Genomic DNA, 22193 nt, shown 5'->3' with positions numbered 1-22193 from the left:
TTGCTTGAGCATCATCAACAAGAATTGGTTACTCAAGAGTCGTCCTCGCCTGAGCAAGATTCCCAACACACCACATAGGATTGACTTCCAGGAGGAGTAGAGAGATTTGATAACTTTGCTCAACCGAGTTACAGGGGCTCCTCAAGCCTTCTATTTCGAGAAGTGGATGTTCTACTTCATCCAAGTGATAGTTCAAGGAAAAGGAACAATTCATTGGGCTAGAATGATTAGCCATTGCTTGGACGTGCAGTTAAGAAGACTGAAGGCTACCAAGTCATTCCACATGAGCTCGTACATCATATATGCCTTGATCAGGAGTTTTGAATATGTAGGACTACCTCACAGAGGAGTGATCGGAAGAGGACCCGGGGAAGTCAGAGTTTGTGATTCTTACGTCCATTTGCATCATCCACCTGGAAGTGACTACAGGTTAGTCAATGATACCTTTACGATGAACATCACCAGGACATTACAAGGCGGGATTCACAATCGGCTATCTCAAGATGCACAAGAGCTTGTAAAGAGGTATGGTGCTTGGTTCATCCAATTTCAGAAGTTTACATATATTAGAGTTCATGGGTGTCCTTCACCTCCCTGCATGTTGCCGAGATATCCGACAGACAGGATAGTGCTACTTGAGGTGACTAGACAGTTGGTAGCTTATGCAAAGGCATTCAGACACAGGCATGGAAATGGAATTCCTGTACCTATCATACTAGGAAATTCAGTTGAGGTATGTCCTAATGCTCTAGCCATGGATGATGCAGAGAGGGAGTTGGCCTTATATTCATTTTCATTCTTTGCCTTGAGACAGAGTTTTGATCCTTATGGGTATATAGAGGAGACAGTCGGTAGAAAGTACAAGCATGAATTTCAGGTAGAGGACTTTTGGATGAATCTCTCAGATGATTTTGAAGTAAAAAGAAAAATGGATTCCAGATTGCCTTTAGATTTCATCAGGAAATGCAAAATTTACAGAGTGGCCGACCAAGCTCAGGACAGTGGCAGACATCTCCAATCATCTTATGACCGAGAAAGCAAAGCAGTGAGGATAGATTGGAATGAGCCTGAAATTTTGGATCTAGATGCTTTGATGGCTCCAGTTTTGTCTTGTACTCGCAGATGGGTTGATGTGCAACATCAAAAGTTGAGAGAGAAGAACATATCTATGACTTTTACTTTGGAGGAAAGACCAGGGGAAGGAGGAGCAAGTGTAAGTGAAGGCAATCCTCATCCCAGAAGCACAAGCGAAGGCAACCCTCGAAGCGCAAGTGAAGGCAATCCTCATCCTAGAGGCTCGAAGAGGAAAGAAAGACCTGAGAAAAAGGAATCCTCCAAGAAGAAGCAAGAGGCCAATCGAGATCGCTCATCTGGTACATCTTCTCAACAAGAGAAGAGGACACTTGAAATGGAGGAATCTATGGAATCAATGGTACAGAATGATAAGCACGAAGAAGGAGAGGCACCTCAACGTTCATCAAGTCGGTCTCTCCAAGTCAATGAGCCACGTGAAGACAAGGATGGTGATGAAGTGACATCTCCTCTCAGAGAAGAAGAAACATTGCCTAAAGAGATACAAGTTAGAGAGACAAGATCTGCTATTCCAGATTGGTTGAAGGAGAGACTCACAAGGGTGATTGTGATCGAGGACGAAGATAATGTGATTGACTTAGAGAGCCTTGTAGGGAATTCTCAGGGAGTAACAGAGAAAAGGAAGGCCACTAAGATGTCCAAGATGATAAGAGATGAGACAGGATCCAGGAAATTGCAAATAGCTACACCAGCAGTGGACAAGTATGAAGGTGAAATCCTCGCAGGAGAATATGATATAGAAACATTTGAGCTTGGTCCACTCACTGCTGAACAAACATTGGACGAGGCAACCGATTCATTTGAGGCATTAAAAGACAAGCTTAGAGAAGAAATGGAAAAGAATAGAAAGCTTGAGCGAGAGGTCGGTGCATGGAGAGGCTACTTTAGCCATCTCAATCAGCCTTTGGGGCGTCAGGATCCAGCAGTGTCTCCTGTGCAAGCACTTCCCCTTGAATCAGTTGGTGAGGCAGAAAGAGTCAAGAGCTTGGTCCAGCTTATGAGCTCTTGGATTGACAAATCCCATATAGTTGCTATTGAATTTGCAACAAGAATGATGCAGACCATCCACCGAGCTATCCAGGTTCTTGAGATCATCCACAACCTAATGATAACTGTAGCTGCTTTCGCTCGTACTAGAGATGTTATCATTCCTGTTCTACAAGTAATCAAACAAACATCAAGGAAGATCCTTGCACAAGAAAAGATAATGGATGGAGGATCTCATAACCTACTCCAATGGTCAACTTTCCTCCAGATGAAGGAAGTTCTTTTTGAAGACATCAGCACCAAATGCAATCAAGTTGAAGAGATCATCCATCCGATCCAGGATAAGGTGTTCGAGGTGTTATGTACTATTCTTGGCAGGAGGATCGAAGTTGAGACAGATGTGGATCTTCAAGAATTAGAAGAAAGAGTCAAGGTCATCTTTTGCAAAGATGAGAATGTTATCACTGATGAACAAAGGGATCAAATGTTTGCTACCATGCTTCTGATTGAGAAAATCAAAGAACTTGAACCTGGATGGGACGCGGCTCTTCTCAAGGCTTTCGATCAGGTCATCCACTTGGAGGAACGAATGAGGAATCTTCCCGAGATTCCAATTGCTGAGATTGAAGGAATCGTGTCTAGATTCGTTGCATATGCTAAGAAAGAGCATTGGAAAGGGAATAAGATTCTAGAAGAAAGGTTGTTATAGATGATGTGGCACCTTAATTGTCATTGGTCTATGTTTCCTAGATTTTTGTGCCAAATTAAATATTTGGCTATGCATTTAATATTGTTCAATAAAAAGGGGACTATTTGTAATAAACCCTAATTAGGGTTTAGGTGTCATAATCTTAGCCATTGATCTTTTGATCTAGGCCGTTCATTGTAATTGAGGATGCTATATATACCCTCACTCATTTTCATTTTGTGATAAGAGAAATTAGAAAATAAGAGATTAGAGGAGATATTAGATATTAGAGAGAAGAAAGTTGTTTTATAGCAAGATTGAGCATTGAAGAAAGAATTCCAAGCAATTGTTGTCTATTTTGGTGTCATGTCCCCACTCTAGCTCAATCTAGCAGAGACATGTGAGTCAGCTTATTATGGGGTCTTGTAGGCTGACAGGGTTGGACAGAGACCTGGTTTGGTTATTTAGTGTTGGAGACTTGGTGTTCTAGCAGTTATTGATCAGTTGGGAGACATTCCTTGTTTTTAGGAGGCAGTTCCTACTTTTTAGGAGGTTTGATCATGCCCAAGGTTGGGTCTCCATGAGATGCCTCTTTGGGTTCAGTTTTAGAGAGATTGGGCTTGTTTCCTAAATTTTAGGAGCATCCCTAGATTTTAGGGATGAGACTACCAGTGAATCCTTGATTTCCGACTTCAGTCACAGACAGGTGACAAGATGATTTTAGGGTTTGTAATGTCAGTTGGGCATTTTGTGGCTATTTGGGTTATATTTTTAATATTTCCTAAGTTAGCGTTTAATAATTAAATAAGGCTAAGTTGTTAGCCATTTTGGAGTAATAAGGGGATTTTTGGCCTCATCTGGATGCGCATCCTATTGTGTGATAGCTCGTTGGAAAGATCTTGAAATTCTTTAAATCTTTCTCTTTGGTCTCAGGGCAATTCAGTGAGCAGATTTTTGTCTATGGGGAAAAAGGTCATTTTCTAGTAACATGACCACTTTAAAATAAGAAATTATAACATTTCCACTAGACCACGCCACTTGGAGACAATTAGGGTTCGATTTGCAATTGAGAGGGGTTATAAGGGGATAGGAGCTTCATTCTATGATTATCTTTTGCATATTTGACAACTTGTATGAATTTGCTCTGGAGAGCAATTTCTAGACTGGGACGCAAACCCCAGGATTAGGATTGGCTGGGACGTAGCCCTCAGCAATCTTTGGCACCGGACTTATAAGGCATTGTGCATGGTGATTAAGGACAGAGGCATCAATTCTCAGTAGGGTTTCAGCATAGCCTACCATCTTTCCAGTGGAGACGTGGTTCATTGCAGCTGGAGGAATGCCATTTGCAGCAAATACACCACATGGTGTATAGGGTATTGCTTGTATTCACTTCCAGTGTATGTGGGGTTGGAGAACATTCTTCATCTTCCAGTTTGACTTCGAATTTGTATGAGAGCTTGGGAAATACATTGGATTCATTGTTTGGCTTTGTAATTCAGACAAATCTGCCTGGTACGATTTGCAATAATTCTGACTTTTGCTGTATACCTCATTTATTTCAGTATTGCTTCATATTTGCTGTTATCTATTCCTTCCTATGGTATAAAACAATCAAAAACACAAAAACAAACAACCCTTTCTGCACTTCTGTCTAGTTCTGTAAGAAAAACTTAAATAAACAGGAAAACAAAATTAAAAATAAAAAATTACAGCAGGTTAACAGCAAAGATCTATCAGGGATCTTTCAGTGGTATCAGAGCTATGTATTCTGCCAGCCTGTGGGGTTAATCAGATTTTATTTCTATGCATTCGGGTAGAGCGGATATAAATAGGTATTTCACACGCAGAAGAGCTCAGTACGAGCGTGAGTTTGGGATAGAACAGGATCCAGTCATGGCTGAGGAACAGGTGGGCGACAGAAGAAATCAGGATGAGGAAGAGGGAGAGATGATGAGGACTCTTATCACTACTCAGCCCAGGATCGCCCAGGCATTAGATAGGTTACAAGATACCTTGGATCGTTTGGATATGGATGGACATAGAGGTAGGCGTGGTAGGTCACCTTCAGTGGCTGGTAGTCACCGCAGCCATCAGTCCCAATCTTCAGTTGGGAGTTCCCATCATTCCAGCAGGAGGCACCGCCATCGTACACCTACTACGAATAGGCCATTGCTTCCTCAGTTCGTACCAGGTGAACAACCAGCACAAGTGGAACCACCAGAGGTTGGGTTCCAGGAGTCAGTTTTAGCAGGCACAGCTGAGTGGAGAGCTCTACCCCCTGAGGTTAGGGATGTTTTCCCTCTTCCCCAGTATTGTGCACAGCGTAGAGATACAACCAGGTTCAGGGGAGATCGTGGTAATAGACCACACCAGCAGCAGCAGAATTATGATTTGAATAGAGCTACTGGGAAGATTACATTGGCCCCATATAATGGCACAAGAGACACTAGCGCACGGGCGTGGGTCCACAAGCTGGACATATATCTTTCATTGAGGCCCATGCCTAAGCGTGAGGCTATTTAGTTTGCTGTATTGCATTTAGAGGGGATTGCCTATGATTGGTGGCACCATGGATTGGTCACCCAGGATCACACCTTAGTTCACTCCTATACTGAGTTCACTGAGCGTCTCATTGTACGGTTTGACCGTAAGGATACAGAACTTTATTACAGGGAATTGGCTCACCTTAGACAAACCGGTCATGCAGAAGCCTATATTAATGAGTTCCAACGTATTGCAGTGATGGTACCAGATATGCCCTAGAGACGTAGTGTGATGTTGTTCATTGAGGACTTGCAGGATAGGCTAAAGGGAGTAGTGCGTGCTTTCCAACCAGCAACTCTTAAGGAGGCTATTGAGGTGACATTGAGACTAGATACTGTTCCCACTTCTTATTAGGCAGACAAGAAACCATTTAGAGATTCACGGCCTGCACAGAAGGCCAATACATCCCAGAACAAAGAAGGGACTTCAGCGAAAACCCCTTGGATGAATCAGGAAACGAGGAATGAATTGAGGAGGAAAAAGTTATGTTTTTCCTGCAAGGAACCTTGGGAACCAGGACACCGTTGCATAGGTAAAGGAAAGGTTCATTTGATTGAGGTGACTTCTGAGTTAGGAGATGAGGAGGTTCTTGATACTGATATTGAGGATGATACAGAGGATGTTGAGCAGGTTTAGACACAGTTGGAGCTAGACATCCCTGAGCCGTTGGCGTCAGCCAAAGTAGCTATGGCTACTCTCTCCAGTTATCCTAAGTTTCATGCCTTCCAGTTGAAAGGTACACTTAAGGGTAAGTGGGTCACCAGCTTGGTAGACACAGGTGCTACGCATAACTTTATTGATCAGAAATTAGTCGAGAGGCGTGGCTTGCAGTATGAGGAGTTTGGTGGTTTTGGAGTGAAGGTGGCAGATGGTGCAGTTTTGGGTTGCACCAAACGGATTCCACAGCTTAGTATTCAGATGGGGAATTATACTTTGACTGATGATTTTTATGTGCTTCCTATAGAGGATTATGATGTGGTTTTGGGCATGCAGTGGTTACAGGGTATTGGGCGTTACATTATTGATCACCACCATATGCAGTTGGAGTTTCTGTCTGGAGGGAAGAAAGTGATTTTGAGGGCAGCTTCAGATGGTGGACCTAGGGAAGTGACTTCTCGCAGGATGGAGACTATCCTCAGGCATAATGATGTACTCTGGGCTACGCATTGTTTGGTTAAGTCCAAAACACCCACACCCCAGGATGACCGTGTGTTTCATGTGGACATTCAGTCAGTGATGGATCGTCATGGTAGAGTATTTGGTGATATACCTCCTGGAGTGCCACCAGATAGAGGTTTTGAGCATGGTATAGAGTTAGAGGAGGGAGCAAAGCCAGTGATTACTACCCCATATCGTCATCCTAGAGCTTATAAGGATGAAATTGAGAAGACAATTCATGAACTATTAGATATGGGTTTCATTCGGCCGAGTTCTAGCCCACGCCACTTGGAGACAATTAGGGTTTGATTTGCAATTGAGAGGGGTTATAAGGGGATAGGAGCTTCATTCTATGATTATCTTTTGCATATTTGACAACTTGTATGAATTTGCTCTGGAGAGCGATTTCTAGACTGGGACGCAAACCCCAGGATTAGGATTGGCTGGGACGTAGCCCTCAACAATCTTTGGCACCGGACTTATAAGGCATTGTGCGTGGTGATTAAGGACAGAGGCATCAATTCTCAGTAGGGTTTCAGCATAGCCTACCATCTTTCCAGTGGAGACGTGGTTCATTGCAGCTGGAGGAATGCCATTTGCAGCAAATACACCACGTGGTGTATAGGGTATTGCTTGTATTCACTTCCAGTGTATGTGGGGTTGGAGAACATTCTTCATCTTCCAGTTTGACTTCGAATTTGTATGAGAGCTTGGGAAATACATTGGATTCATTGTTTGGCTTTGTAATTCAGACAAATCTGCCTGGTACGATTTGCAATAATTCTGACTTTTGCTGTATGCCTCATTTATTTCAGTATTGCTTCATATTTGCTGTTATCTATTCCTTCCTATGCTATAAAACAATCAAAAACACAAAAACAAACAACCCTTTCTGCACTTCTGTCTAGTTCTGTAAGAAAAACTTAAATAAACAGGAAAACAAAATTAAAAATAAAAAATTACAGCAGGTTAACAACAAAGATCTATCAGGGATCTTTCATTTGGCTTTGAGATCAATAAAATATTGAAGTTATGGTGTTTTATTGCAATTCTTGTGGCTATCTTCATGGTTGTTTACTTTCTTGAATCATTCTCAGTCGAAGTAGTATTTAAATTTGAAGGACTAAGTGTTGAGCTTGATCTTTGGTGAGGTTCACATTCCAAACCACTAGCTTCTTAGTGATTGTAAGGACGCCTTGTGTGGTCAATTGGAAATATTTGGATTGCTTAAACCTTCACTCATTATTGAATCATTGATATGTACCTTCATGGTAGTGCCTATGATTCTTGATGATTTGAAAATCATTATTCACCTTAGAAGATCGCATCAGTTTCAGTAAAGTTGTAATTCCTTGGCAATACTGAAGTTGGTCGAATCCTGCCAAGTCTAGCCTACATTGAGTCATTCTTAGGATTAGATTAGAATCTATCTCTTGCAAACCTTACCTTTTGACCTTTTTAGGAATTCATTAGTATTAGGAAATTTTGTTCTTGCAAATTCGGATACGTAAGGCCCCTTGATGAAACAACATTCACAACGACCACTGGTGTTTATCCACACGTAAAGACCCTACATCAAAGAACCTTGGAGTCATCCTGATTGATCCTTTCTCGCGACATCTTCAGCAATCAGAGGCTTTATTCAAGAGAGGATAAGGTACCCTTGGTTATTTTATTCTGTGTTAGGCAGTGTACAAAATACACGTCAACACTATGTTAGCAAGAATCTTAGGGAGAGTGTGACAATAATCTTCCTCTAAGACATAGAGGAAGAAAATGACGAGATATCATTAATGTGGAAACAAATGTCACAAGGTAGTTGAATGAATATGCATGGCAAAGGTTTCTGAAGGTAGAAAGGTCTACAAATGCAAGTGGTATGATATGTAGGAATATGAAGAGATGGACATGTGTGAATTCCTTGAAATTGAAGGTGTATCACCATGCACAAACACTGCAACATCAAGCTGGTGTTCACGGACAGTTTTTGATGAGTCAATTCTACCATGTTGATATAGGACAGCCATGAAAATGCTGAAAACAGTCCAAGAAAGCAATAATACCACCTAGGAAAAGGAGGTATGATGACTTTTAGGTGCCCTTTTGCTGGTATAAGGGCATCTCAAGGATAGAAGCACATGCATGGAGCAGTATTAGACCATTAAAGACCATTTTGGGGCAGTTTGAGATGTCTTCAATGATCCATTTCTTTGCATCTGACCCCAGTACTTTTTCAACTCCAAAATCATGAGGAATACATAGCCTATTATCATGGAAAGTAGTTGCAGCAGTCGAAGAGAGAATATGGGCAGTTTGGTGACTTTTTCAAGTGGTTGAGAGGATTTTGGAGGCATTTTGACCTAGTATGAGCCATTGGAAAGCATCTAGGAGCTGATTTAGGAGCACCATCAATAAATGGGTCAAGGTAGAAGACTTTTCTTCATTTTTCCACCATTTTGGAGCACTTTTAAGGCCTCAAAAATAGCCACTCGTTAGCTGGACGCCCAAAGGAGTTTGACTTCGCAAGTAATGTAACAAATGTCATTTATTTCTCAGCACATGTTTCTTTGTTGTAGCAAGCTGTTGCACAAATATAAAGCACAACCTTAGGCTAATTTCTAAGTTAGTTCTTGTTATTGAGGGTGAGTATTGTAACCTGGAATGATGTCTTTCTTGTAGACTATGTATTGTAACTCAATTTTCAGACTTGTATACTGCTGTACACTGTCTCAAATCAATAAAAGATAAGTTATTTTGCCTTCATAGAAGCTGTTATATCGTGTGTTATCAGATGATTGTTGTACTTTATGTTGAGTTGGAGGGAAGAGGGGGAATTTAAAATGCATAATAAATTATTTTCCCTCAAAAACCTTTTGTACTTTAAAAAAATAACTTTATGCCTATGTTCTTCTTTCCCCTAGACATTCCCTTGAGGGAGACAAAACATAAATTTATTAAATTAAAACTCTAAAGTAAATATTTTAATGTTAATAACTTTAGTGTAATAATTTAATAATCTGAACCACTTTGCCGAAAGCACCATCAAGGCATCAAAAACTGAAATTGAACATGCTATGAAGGTACTGACATTGAATAATGATGATGCCAGGTGCCAAAACAAGCACTTAATAAAAATAGCAGTGTCCTCCTAGAACTATGGAGAATAACCCAGAAGGCCCAACATGCTACAAAGAGTGTCACCACAAACCTATGAGCCAAGTGAACACAAAACCATCATGGGATATTGAGGGAACCAAAAATTGTAATATCCCCCTCAATTTTTTTCAATTAAATTCCAGTTACGAACATACCAAGAACCCGTTAAGGTTAGGAAATGAAATACAATAAGACTGGAATTGTAACCCTTCCACTTTCTGATCACCAAGAGCCCAATATGGGAAGGTGGGAGTATACGGTGTTGAGGGGATCGTTAGCTTCAATAACTGGAAATATTACAATGCTTGGGTGGAAAGCCAACCCCTTCCGCTTATCCAGTGGGTGATAGAAATGCAAAAATACTTGGCGGTAAACCAGCCAAGAAAAAAAACTAAGAAAGTAAGCAAACAATCACTCAACCACTTATTCAGTGGGAGGACTGGAAATTACAATAATGAAATAGATCGCTCAACCTTATGCAGTGGGAGCAGTACATTATTAACTGAGAATTGAAACTAGAAAGATAAATAACAATGTCAGGCGGTAAACCAGCCTCTTCCACTTATTCAGTGGGACAAAAAGAGCAATTACAAATATATCTTGCTGATAGTACTACTATCCAGCATTACAATAATCATCATGTCTACAAGTAAGGATAAATCATTGAGTACAACTGCACCTATTACTCAATCCGCTCCACAAGGTACAAAGAACACTCCACACAAGAAAAAAACCCCAAACTCAAAAAAACTCTAAATCTGATAAACTTCCAGCACGCTGAAAACACACAGACCAGCAACACCAAAACCCACTAAAACACTCACAACTCATTCAAATCTTAACGGAATGACATGATACTGAAAGCATATGACTCCAAGGAGGTAGGCGATCAAGCCTAGAACAACAAACCACTGCAAACTGACCCCAAACAATTTTGCACACAACCCAAGGCACTTACAGCATGGTATGACCAGATATGAACTTCGACTTGCATTTAAAAATTGGAAACTCAGAGATAGGCGCTACAAACTTGCAAATAAGTTCACCCATAGCATAAAGAGAGATTAAGCCAATACCCAAAATGAACGGATGCACAGGCAAAGAGATATGAATGAAAATATGCTACAACCATACAAAACCCAGCAAACTGAACACACTAACAGCACTCTAAAAATCACAAACTAATACATAAATCTGCAACATTGTCTTCAATCCACTCTGAACCTGCCAAAATGAGCTCCAAGGAAATGGGGGATCAAACTGAGAAAACTGCCAAGTAAGCTGGGCTAAGATATTGAAACTGCATTGCTCGAAATAGCATCTGAACAATGACCACTGCAACCTGCCAAAAATAGCACTGCCAAAAATAGTACTTACTAAAAATAACATACTGCTAAAAATACTAAGTGTTTCCAAAGTGATTTTAACCCCATTTTGAGCAGCAGTCATACTTACTAAAAATAGTAAGTCTGAAAAAGTCACCCGATGCAGATGCATGTCAAACCATCTTGAAGCTCTCAAAAAACCCAGAAGGACTCCAGAATCCAAACTGTCAAAATCCCACAATTACACCCTTGAAAACACCAAGGAATCCTCCTAGAAAATAGGAAGCCCTAATTTTGCCTTTGACTGACCAACGGGTCTCGAAATTGGCCAACAGTCCCCAAAACAAACTAGAGCGGAAAAGGGGACATTACAAAAACTAAGCTCTTTAAGAGCATTGGAACTCTCCAAATTCATTTAAAAAACTCACAACTCAAAAACTAGCCAATGCTCATAGAATAGTATGATAGGAAAATGGGGACATACACATAATAAGATTTATGTAACAAACAAAGAATTAACTTTAGCACATGAGAAATGCTAGTTATAAAAGGATGAGAAAAATGCATAAAATCCCGAATAATAAAGCAAATGATGTGGTTACTCCATGGTAAGGTGAATGATATAGTTACTAAAGGAATATGTATTCTGTTGTAAAACAAAAGAAAAAAAATGCCTTTAAATGCATGGCAATGGAGCGTTTGGAAGAAATAATGATGCATGAACAAAAGGAGCTGACATTCCAATATGTGGAATAAAAATATCAAGATTAGGGCTTATTATTAAGATAGAGACATAGATTTTGACAAATTCGGGAAAACAAAGTCAGTGATGACTCTATTGTTCTTTGGTGAATAGACTGCATTAGAAATTGTTAGTCAGGGGTGAATTTTAGATCAAAGGCTTCCCTTGACAAGAGAAATAATAGCAACAAAAATTTTCTGCTAGTTTGAAAATAATAGCCATACCACTTGGAAGGTGAAAACCTTGAAGCAAAATATTGTATGCATGATTTTACAAAGTAATGAAAATGGTTTCGAAGATATATACTGTCTATGATTGATTAACATATTATCCATCACCATAGATGATTTCAGCATTTGTGAAATTTCTTATTTCGTTGTGGAGTCATTTGGAAGGGAGTGTGATACATTTGCAATAATGAAAATAAATGGTTTTGAATTTACAAATGTTATATATGTCTTTTGTAACATATTACCTGACATTTTCTGTGACTTGGGGAGACGGACTTCCAAGAAAGCTGCATTTGGCCGTTATATCTTATTCCAGGGATCTGTAAAAGATACTGTTTTGATTCTAGTTCCACCAATAGAATTACATAGTCTTGCTAGTTTTCTTTCTCACAGCTTCCTTTATTTTACCGATCTTTACCTTTTGATGATTTCTTGGTTCATGTTTCAGGAGTCTTTTACTTGAATATGAATTAATTTCTTTCATTTCTAATATTCCAGGTTATGTTCAGCAATGAGTTCAAAGAATCATTTACCAAGTTAAAGGGTTTAGAAGTGCGGCAAAATATAATCAATAAAATACTGAAATTGGCTAATGGTTGGCGACAAAGTAGGAAACATGCTGGTTCTACTCAGGAAAACTTTATAAATGAATATGCAACGTCAGGTTTATATTTGGTGTGGACAACTGATGTTGAACGAGGGGAGGGAGTATTCCAAGTATTAAAAATATGGAATGTTCTTACCCTTGAAAAAGTTCCTACCCTAAGACAACGCTTGGAAAATATTTTCAGAACATTTACTTCAGAGTACATTGCGCGGTGCAAAACAAAGCGTTTGGATAAGTATGCTCAAGTTTATTGTTACTTGGCTGATTTGTCAAAAGACTCTCAATGAATTTTGTATCCATTTCATTTTAATGTTTCTAAAAGATGGTTTCCACTGAGGAAATAACATTGGTTGGTGAATGGTGGCTAATGTGATAATGCTTAGAAATAAATCATGTTTCTAGTATGTTTTTTAAAATAAAGCTAAAATAATGACTTAATCCCTGGGACATGTCTTTATTACCATAAGAGAAGGATGAGATAATATGGAGTTATTGATCATTGTTGGCAAATTTTTATCTGAATCTGTATATCTGAATGCAAGCTTGTTACAGGGATGAAAAAAGAGTACTGCCAATCCGATGGAACGATGATCCTGGGTTTCTTTGGTATAGATCTCTACAGCAACCGGAAATGGTTGAATCTCTTCATCGTGAAGCTCTTGATAAGGAAACTGTTACATTGGAGCATGCTAAAGTTGAAGAAAGCTTATTACTGATGAAGTTCTATTCTCTGTCTTCTGGCATTGCAAATCAATTGTTAACAGCCAAAGATGGATCAGAAATTGACCTTCAGTTTGAGGTCAATGAGGAAGAATCACGAATAATCAGGTTTCCAAGAAGTTCATTTATTCTTGGACGCTCTGGTACAGGGAAAACAACTGTACTTACAACCAGACTTCTTCAGAAGGAACAACAATTCAGTCTTGCTACTTATGGTTTCTCACAGGAGAATCAGACTGAAGTAGAAAGTAAAATTGGGAGGAAACATTTGCAACAAGAACATCTTGATTCAGCAAAGCTTCGCCAAATGTTTGTCACTGTTAGTCCAAAGCTTTGTTCAGCAATAAGGAATCACATCAGTCGCATTGACAGGTAGGTTAGCTTTTTTTCATTTATGAGTTATAGAGGCAATACATTCAATCTCAAATAGAATGATAAGCTTCTTAATAATGTATAAATTTTTAAATGGCTAATAATAAATATTTGAAACCCGTTTCTTTCAATATGTCATTCAAGAAAGATTATAAATGGTCTTTAATAGTTTCTTCATTTTGTCTTCAACTTCAAGATTTGGGTTAAATGTTGTAAGAGTGGAATTTGACATCTAATGCATGGTAGATTTCAGCTTGCTTGGAACATATAATTATTTATGAGCTTTTTTTTCCTCTGAAAGTGGACTTCTGTGTCATGAAATGTTCTGGATATCCTCGATATATTTAACATGATGTGAAGGAGGAATAAATTATCTAAGAACGTGCAAGTTGGGAGGAGGAGAATTTGGCTATCGTTAGTGCTGAATATAATTTTCTTTGAATTTTGTACAACTCTTAATGTGCAATAAAAGTTGATTTCTTGGGGCAGTATGGAAAGGCCTTACAAGCACCATCCAAGAAAAGAAAGAAATAATGAAAATATACTAATATCCACTAATGACCAAAGTAGATCAACAGGACTTAAAAAGTATGATGAATGAGAATAGCAAGAGGAGACACAAATGAGAGCCAACATTTAAAAGAAACACTAGCGTACAGCTGAAACCTAAAGCTAAAAGCATAACAATGTATTCTAAATATTCTTATGGTGGGGTGAACTGACTAAATCACAAAGATGTGGAAGGGTTTGTTAAAATCAATAAATATTTTATTACATCATTATAATAGTTATTAACAATAGTAATCCTTATTGTTGTTATTAACCTTAATAAAAAGTTTTAGATGGTTGGCCAGTTCTTCTTAACTGACATCCTTTGTATTTGTTTCTTGTTTGATCGGTAACACTGTTGGCCCACAACAATTTTATTATGGTATGAGAGCACTTCAATCGTTCCTTGTAAGAAGCTGTGAAGCCTTATGCAAAGAAAAAGCAACATAGAAATCTCTTAGTGAAGATTGAACTCTACAGAGAAGTTTGTTGGTGGAATACAAGTATAATTGCACGCTGAGAAGAAGAAATAGAGAGGCAACGGAGTTTCAATGTGATTCAAGGCCATTGTGTTGAGAGGAGTGCCAAATTAGAAGGACTGTATGATCAGTGCGGGAGCCCACCAAGTGCCTCAACTGCAGTCTTAGTCCTGAAAGAATATCTCTGTTGTGAACTTGACTGCTGAGAAGAAAATTCCTGCAAAAATTGTAAAGAAAAATAGAAGCATCAAAGAGTGAATCATGCAATCAATCAATGTAAAGGAAGCAACAAGTGCATCCTGTTCCAGTGTGGGGCAAGAACAAAACAACCTAAATGCTGCCCTGTGAATCTTTGCTGTGTCAAAGTCCTAGTCAAATTCTAGTTGTAAGACTAAGGGAATCATAGCCATGTTACCCCGAGTTTCTGGGACACGGGGTGGGGAAATGGGTTTCCGGGACTTTTTTTTTTCCTGGAGCAGGGGACAGCAGGTGACGAATATATATATCTATATCTATATATATATATATATATAGCATTGTAACATAGTAAACATTCATCATAGCAACATAATAACATTTATAAATCAGAATCTAGATTCTAAATGTAAAATCATTGAATCAATGATCATCCATCGAATCATCATAGAACTAAGATAATAGCATCAAATGAATCAAACCGAATCATCATAGAATAAGAACATAGGATATCTATTTTTTGTTGCAGTGATAATCAATGGAATTAATAATTTAATTATTAAATTATTATATTAAATTTTTTATTTGAATTTTGGTGATTTGACGCATACTTCAAGAATGTGGCCATTTTGATTTGCAAGCAAATATTTTATTGTAATTAAAGGGATTCAAATCATCACTACATTTTCAAAATTTTCTACATTTATTGTTGCTGAATTATCATTTATTTTTGGAGTGTTTTCATGCTGAGATAATTCTGTACCATTGAGGGTTTGTTTTTGGGCACAACCATACAAGTTAGCGCACAATTGAGCACCAACCAGCATTCCCAACCATTTTACTAGCATTTTTGGATGGCTGTACAACACTAATTTGCAATATTTGTGGAGCAACTAGCATTTGCAGTCACTAGGATATTGATTTGAGTATCGCTGCATCAAATCAATATCATTTTTCATATGAATATCACTTCTATTGATTAAAATAAAAAAATAAATAAGAAATATCGATATTAAAATTTAATTTAATAATTTAATAATTAAATTATTAATTCTATTGACTATCGCTGCAATAAAAAATAGATTTTATAAAAAAAATTGTTTTTTAATGCCTACTGCTGCCGGAAATGGCCGTTCGTCCCCGGGAGGGTCGGGGGACAGCTTGTTTGTGCCCAGCCAACCAGGGGACAGTCAACGGTCTTCAACTAAATCGTTGATCATTTTCGAGTATCCGGGACGGTTTCCGAAAATTTTGCTTGATCGGGGATAGCTTGGAAATGTTTCCGGCCATCCCCCCATCCCCGAAACCATTTCCATTTCCGAAACATGTGCCTTTAAGGTGGAAACGCGTTTTCGGGTAACACTGAATCATAGAAGTCTACGCTAAAGTGTTGAAAACAGTATTTTAAAATAAAGGTATTTATTAGTCTTTGTTACTAAAGTGCTGGAAGTTAAAACGTAAAAGGAAAAGTATAAAGTAATTTTTGCTCGAATTATTCCCCCCATATACCAATTTAAAGGAGAATGAGTGTATACGTATGGAAGGCCAAACTAGGTCATTAAAAGTATATCAAAAACTTATCCTTGAATGTATAGATTGACTTCATGCTACATTGCTATTGACAACATAGATTCCTTTCATGTACTGTTGAGGTACCATGTATCTTAAAATCTCTTTCACATATTGACAATTATGTTAGAACAAGCTTCTAAATAGAAGTTTTATATTATATTGAGCACATGCTAACCATTGAAATTTCATACGTGCTCACTGTAAAGGGTTTTTCTATTTCTCAGTTTTGTACAGGGAAAGGATTGTACTCCCTGCCTAGTAATTCATGACAGCAGTGATAATCTGCAGGAGTTTCAGAGTATTCCAGATAGTTTTATTGATATAGATGACAAGCATTTTCCAATGGTTATCACATTTCAAAAATTCTTGACAATGTTAGATGGGAGTGTACGGAACCATTTCTTCCAACATAAATGTTCTGAAGAATACCAGTTGGAAAAGAAAGATGATTGTTCAAATGACAAGATTGGCAAGCAATTGGGTTCAAAAAAATCAGGCAGGAAGTGTAAGGACTTCTGCGATGGTGATGAAGCTACTGACATAATTGATAATCAGGAATTTGTTATTGGTGCGAAAGGATCCACTTATAAAAGATCTCTTGCATATATGCAATTCATTAGAGAAAATGAAGTCAACTATGAATGCTTTGACTCAGTTTATTGGCCTCATTTCAATGTCGAGTTAAGAAGAGGGCTTGACTCTTCAGTGGTATTCACTGAAATTGTTTCACACATCAAAGGTAGTTTAAAATCTCTTAGTTATCCAGAATTTAAGATGAGCCGGGATGACTACGTTGCAATAGCTGAAAGTCGTGTTTCTACATTATGTATGAAACAAAGAGAAGCAATCTATGAGATTTTCTTGTATTATGAAAAGCAAAAACAAAGGAATGGCAACTTTGACATAGCTGATGTGGTAAATCACTTGCATCACCAGATCAGATCTACTGGATATTTAGGGAAGAAACTGAACTTTATTTATGTTGATGAAGTTCAGGATCTTCCCATGGCTCAAATTTCTTTGTTCAAATATGTGTGCTCAAATGTTAGGGAGGGCTTTATCTTTGCTGGCGACACTGCCCAAACAATTGCAAGGGGTGTTTATTTTCGTTTTGAAGATGTTAGAAATTTGTTCTACAAAGAGTTCCTTGAAACAGACAACGATCAATCCAAAACAAAATTTGTTCCCGACTTATTTCAGCTGAGCCAAAATTTCCGAACTCATACTGGCATAACCAAACTAGCACAAAGTGTCATGGAGGTGCTGTATCATTTCTTTCCTTTTGCTGTAGATAAATTGAACCCAGAAACCAGTCTAATATATGGAGAAGCTCCAACAGTTCTGGATACTAGGGAAGAGGAAAGTATTATTACCACTATTTTTGGTAATGGAGGAAACATAGGAAGTGCAAAGTATGAGTTTGGTGCTGAACAAGCAATTTTAGTACGAGATGATAATCAGAAAGTGCAGGTCCTTGAGCAAGTGGGGAAGCAGTCTCTTGTGTTGACTATACTTGAATGCAAAGGACTTGAATTTCAGGTTATATTTCCTCCCTTGTACATTTATGAGAAAGAACATTATATCTTGACACTTATGTTTATCTTCATTGTATTAAATATAGACAAGTTAATTTTGAAATTAATATTCTGGTTTGACTTTTTGTAGGATGTGTTGCTATATAATTTTTTCAGTGGCTCTCCATTGGGCATGAAGTGGCGGGTAATATATGACTTCATGAATCAGAAAGGTTTCAACAGCTGTGAGCAAAATCAATATCCCAAGTTTGACAATATCAAGCATAATCTTTTGTGCAGTGAAGTGAAACATTTATATGTTGCTATTACCCGTTCAAGACAAAGATTGTGGATTTATGATGAGAACCCTCAATATGCTAAACCAATGCTTGATTATTGGAAACAAATGGGCATTATAAGATTCACATGTTTGGACAAGTCCATGGTGGAATCAATGCATGTTGTTAGTAGTTGTGATGATTGGAAGCAGCGTGGCATTCAGGTATGTGGATTGCATAACAGAACAATTGGCTGTGGTTATATTGTCTACATTAAAATTATGCTTTTATAAATATATACTCTTTCAAACCTAATTTTTGTAGTGTTATGTTTTTGGTCAGTTTCAGATTAGGCATTTGATTTTAAGGACTCATTAAGCAAAAAAACAAGTGATTTATTGCAGAAGTTACTAGTTTAAATTGTAATATTGATATCAAAACACTATGTCTTCTTGTGTCTTTGATGCTATCATCTTGTCATTTAGAACTATCAAATCAGAAGTGATATCCATTGAAAAAAAAAAGTAATGAAATGAGACTGAGGATATCAAATCTGTAAACAATTGTGCAGGTTGAGCATCATCTTTGGTTGCTTATGCCAAAAATTCCCTCATTTTCAATGGTGAAAGACACATATTTGATTGATGGCTATACCAAACAACTACCATAAGTGGATTTGTCATAGTCACACTTTCAAGATATGCAAAACTGCCATTTTTGCGGCATTGGTTTGCAACTTCAAAAGCCTCTTTCTAAAGAAATTGAAGTTGATGTGAGCTCCTAACTGACCAACATGGTTAATGCAACTAAAAATTAGATTAATATTGTTATTGAACTTAAGTTAATAAAATCATGAAGAAGCTTGACAGAATAAAGAAGAGTTTATCTATGTGATAGACCATTCCATGGTTCTATTTGTAATTTGTGAAGATGGTTATGTGAACCTAGAGCTTGAGATGCTCATTTCATTTGAAATATATATCACCATAAATTGAAACCAACCTTCTAGGGAAGTAGTGCAAGAAAATTGGTCTAGAGAAATTTAAGTACTACAACAATATTGAGTTAATGTCATGAATGTCCCATACTTTGGGGCAGCACACTTCTCTTAAATAGATGGATGACTTGTAAGAATGGATGTGTTAGTTCATTGTTTCATGATTTGACATTTTTGTAGAACACAATTCTTCGACTGAGAAGTGGGGGGGGGGGGGGGGAGGGAGGTGAATCAGTAAAAGATATAAATCTTAGATTCTTATCAAATAAACTTTTAATGTAGTTTATCAAATCTTATGCTTTAAAGCTGAAAGGAATTGACACTGAAATCAGAAGGAGACGCAACCACACAATGAAGCCAATGCATAAAAGATACGTGGAAACCTAAGATGGGAAAAACCATGGTGAGAAATGCTACTAGGATCTACTATCCTAATCCAGCCTAACGAATAAATTCAATTACAATGTTTAAGGGCACCAACCCTAAAGAGTCACCAAACCCCTATTCTAAGAGTACCAACTCTTTCTGATCTGACCACCCACTCAGTATTCAAAAAACACCAACTTTAAGAATATACAAATTACAGTTGTTTTCAATAACCATTACAATTCATAAACATTACCAATGCTCTCTTAAAACAACTTTCTAATATACGCTATTCTCTTCTATTTACACTGATGTCTGCAAAAACATATTTACACTGTTAACAAACTGCTCAAACCTTTCAACATAGATCCTGGCACATCTTCTTCATAGAATTAACTTTGGCACAACTATCTTTCATCAGGTTTATAATCTGCATGATATGTCTCTGCATAGTGATTCTTATTCACAGAAACAAAGTGAAATGCAACAAACTTCTCGTGATGAATTCCATTCACAACTCCTTCATTAGACTGATACTCATAATGTCTTTGTTGTACTTTATATCAGCAACCACACACTTTCTTATCGGGCTTGTATAATATATCTTCTCAGCAATCCCACTTCACACCTTCATTACATACATACATTACCTTCTTACCATCGACTTCAAAATAAACATCTCTAACTCTCTTGGCAACAAAGAGAGAAGTTTTCCAACCGACTAAGAAGTTGGAAAGAGAAGTTTTCCAACCAAGAAGTTGGAATCAGTTGGGAAGTTTAAACTGACTTACACATCTGTCAACAACTGCATCAGTTATACATAATCCAAGTCTTCAGTATATCTTACATGCCCATCTTTTCAATAGCAATAGGAAGCTTACGATGATATGAGTTTGTTATTGTCAACCAAAACACAATCATCAAAAACCAATAAAAAATAGTTACATGAATTCCACAAATAACCCGATTACTTATAGACACTGCATGATGATTTATCGCAGACATATTGTTTGATTCCTTTGTTCGATGCAGATATAAATGACCTGAAAAAGAGTTCGATCAAATATTATAAACAATCCCAAGGATTCGATGCAAACTTCTTCAATAGATGCAGGCAATGACTCCTCAATCTCTACGCATCAGAATTCTATAATATGCTCACTTCCATAAGTTATTTCTCTTGTGTGGATATGTACAATTGAGAACCCGATATGTTACCTGATTTGCAACAGCATGGAATACTCAAAAATACGTTCCTGAAAACAAATCAATAGAATCTTCAGAGAGTCTGTAAGTAACGGATACTCAGAAATATGATCATCTTGTGTTTCCGAAACCTGTGAATGAATACATTTGTTTGGTCATCTCAATCCAATGACTTCTATATGCAAACTGTGTATGAATTCATTTGTTTGCTCTGCAACCTTCTGACATCAATGACAAGCATTCTAATAGTTTTGTCAATAATTGTAATTAATGCTTTTGAATAGTTGTTAATGGATAAATTTGTATTTGATATTTCCAGTTTTATATGGTTTATATTATGAGCCATAGAGTGTTCAATGTTATGGAAGGTTCAAGGAGGAGTACTCTTCTTCCTCCTAAATTTGTCCAACTTGCCCTCTTTATCCTTGGGCATTCTACTAATGGATATTTTAGATCTTATTTTATCCTTCATGGTGGTTGATGTTTTCGATTAAAACTCTTCAATATCAAAGAATATCAATTGCAATAGCAATCAAAAGTAAATTCACAATCTAGAGTTTATAGAAATAATTGTGTAGGTTTAAATATAGCTAGTGATCAACACAAATTACTTGGTGTATGGAAGGAATTGACACACAATAACCCTACCCCAATATAAGATTACTATTTGAATGACAATAGTATAATATTCTGAACTGAAAATTTTCTACTTTTTGCAAATTCACAATGGACAATACTGTTGGAAATGTTGTCGTTGATGTCAAGAAGTATTCATTATTGTTATCATTGATAAATAACAGGAGATTGTTGAAAGTTGTCATTAATGTCAAAAGGTATGGATGAGATTGTTGGATTAACTGTCTTTGATGTCAAAGGAAAGAATTGATGTCAAGATTGTCATTAATATGAATGGAAAGATTTTGAGGGAAATTGCAATGACCAAAGGCACTAATCAATCCCTATATGATAACACTTTTGGGTAGTGTTGTGACCATTTCACACATCGCCCCATTAGAATGGGGACCCCTTTTTTTTTCTTAGGGTTTTGCTTTCCCTTAGTTAGGTTTTCTCTCTACTTGCTAGGTTTGGAATGAGTGAGTGGTCGCCTGGGTTGGGTAGATTAGGGTTTCTTCCGAGAGCTCATCTTAGGGTTTCTTTCAAGCTGAGTCTAGCTTGGTTTTGGGAGGTCATTAGTTGTCTGCTTGGAACCCTAGGTTTGCCTTAGTGGGGCTTTTCCTTTTAGGGGAATGAAGATGGATAGATTGAGTGAAAGAGAAGGTAGGTCTCAGGTCAGGGTAGGTCTGGAATGATGGTTTTCTTGCCAGAGTCTTGTTTTCCTCTAGGTCCGAGTCGATTAAGTGGAGTCAGTGGTCAGGGAGATATGGAAGTGGCAATTTCAAAAGTGGATGAGCA

At 37.7% G+C, this 22193-nt stretch overlaps 1 protein-coding gene across 2 annotated transcripts in view; it reads left to right on the top strand.

Moving 5' to 3' along the window:
- Nucleotides 1-19096, top strand: part of LOC131055004 (uncharacterized) — a 120491-nt gene extending 101395 nt beyond the window's left edge. For both annotated transcript variants that reach the window (XM_057989606.2, XM_059207798.1), the window contains exons 7-11: nucleotides 12424-12767; nucleotides 13085-13624; nucleotides 16644-17958; nucleotides 18085-18435; nucleotides 18783-19096. In XM_057989606.2, coding sequence (XP_057845589.2) covers nucleotides 12424-12767; nucleotides 13085-13624; nucleotides 16644-17958; nucleotides 18085-18435; nucleotides 18783-18881 — 2649 coding nt within the window. In that variant the 3' untranslated portion in view covers nucleotides 18882-19096. The remainder of the gene's footprint in view (nucleotides 1-12423; nucleotides 12768-13084; nucleotides 13625-16643; nucleotides 17959-18084; nucleotides 18436-18782) is intronic.
- Nucleotides 19097-22193: the final 3097 nt, after the last annotated feature.

The sequence above is a fragment of the Cryptomeria japonica genome, chromosome 7 (genome assembly GCF_030272615.1).
Source record: "Cryptomeria japonica chromosome 7, Sugi_1.0, whole genome shotgun sequence".
Taxonomy (NCBI): Eukaryota; Viridiplantae; Streptophyta; class Pinopsida; order Cupressales; family Cupressaceae; genus Cryptomeria; species Cryptomeria japonica.
This window is presented reverse-complemented; position numbering and strand designations above follow the sequence as displayed.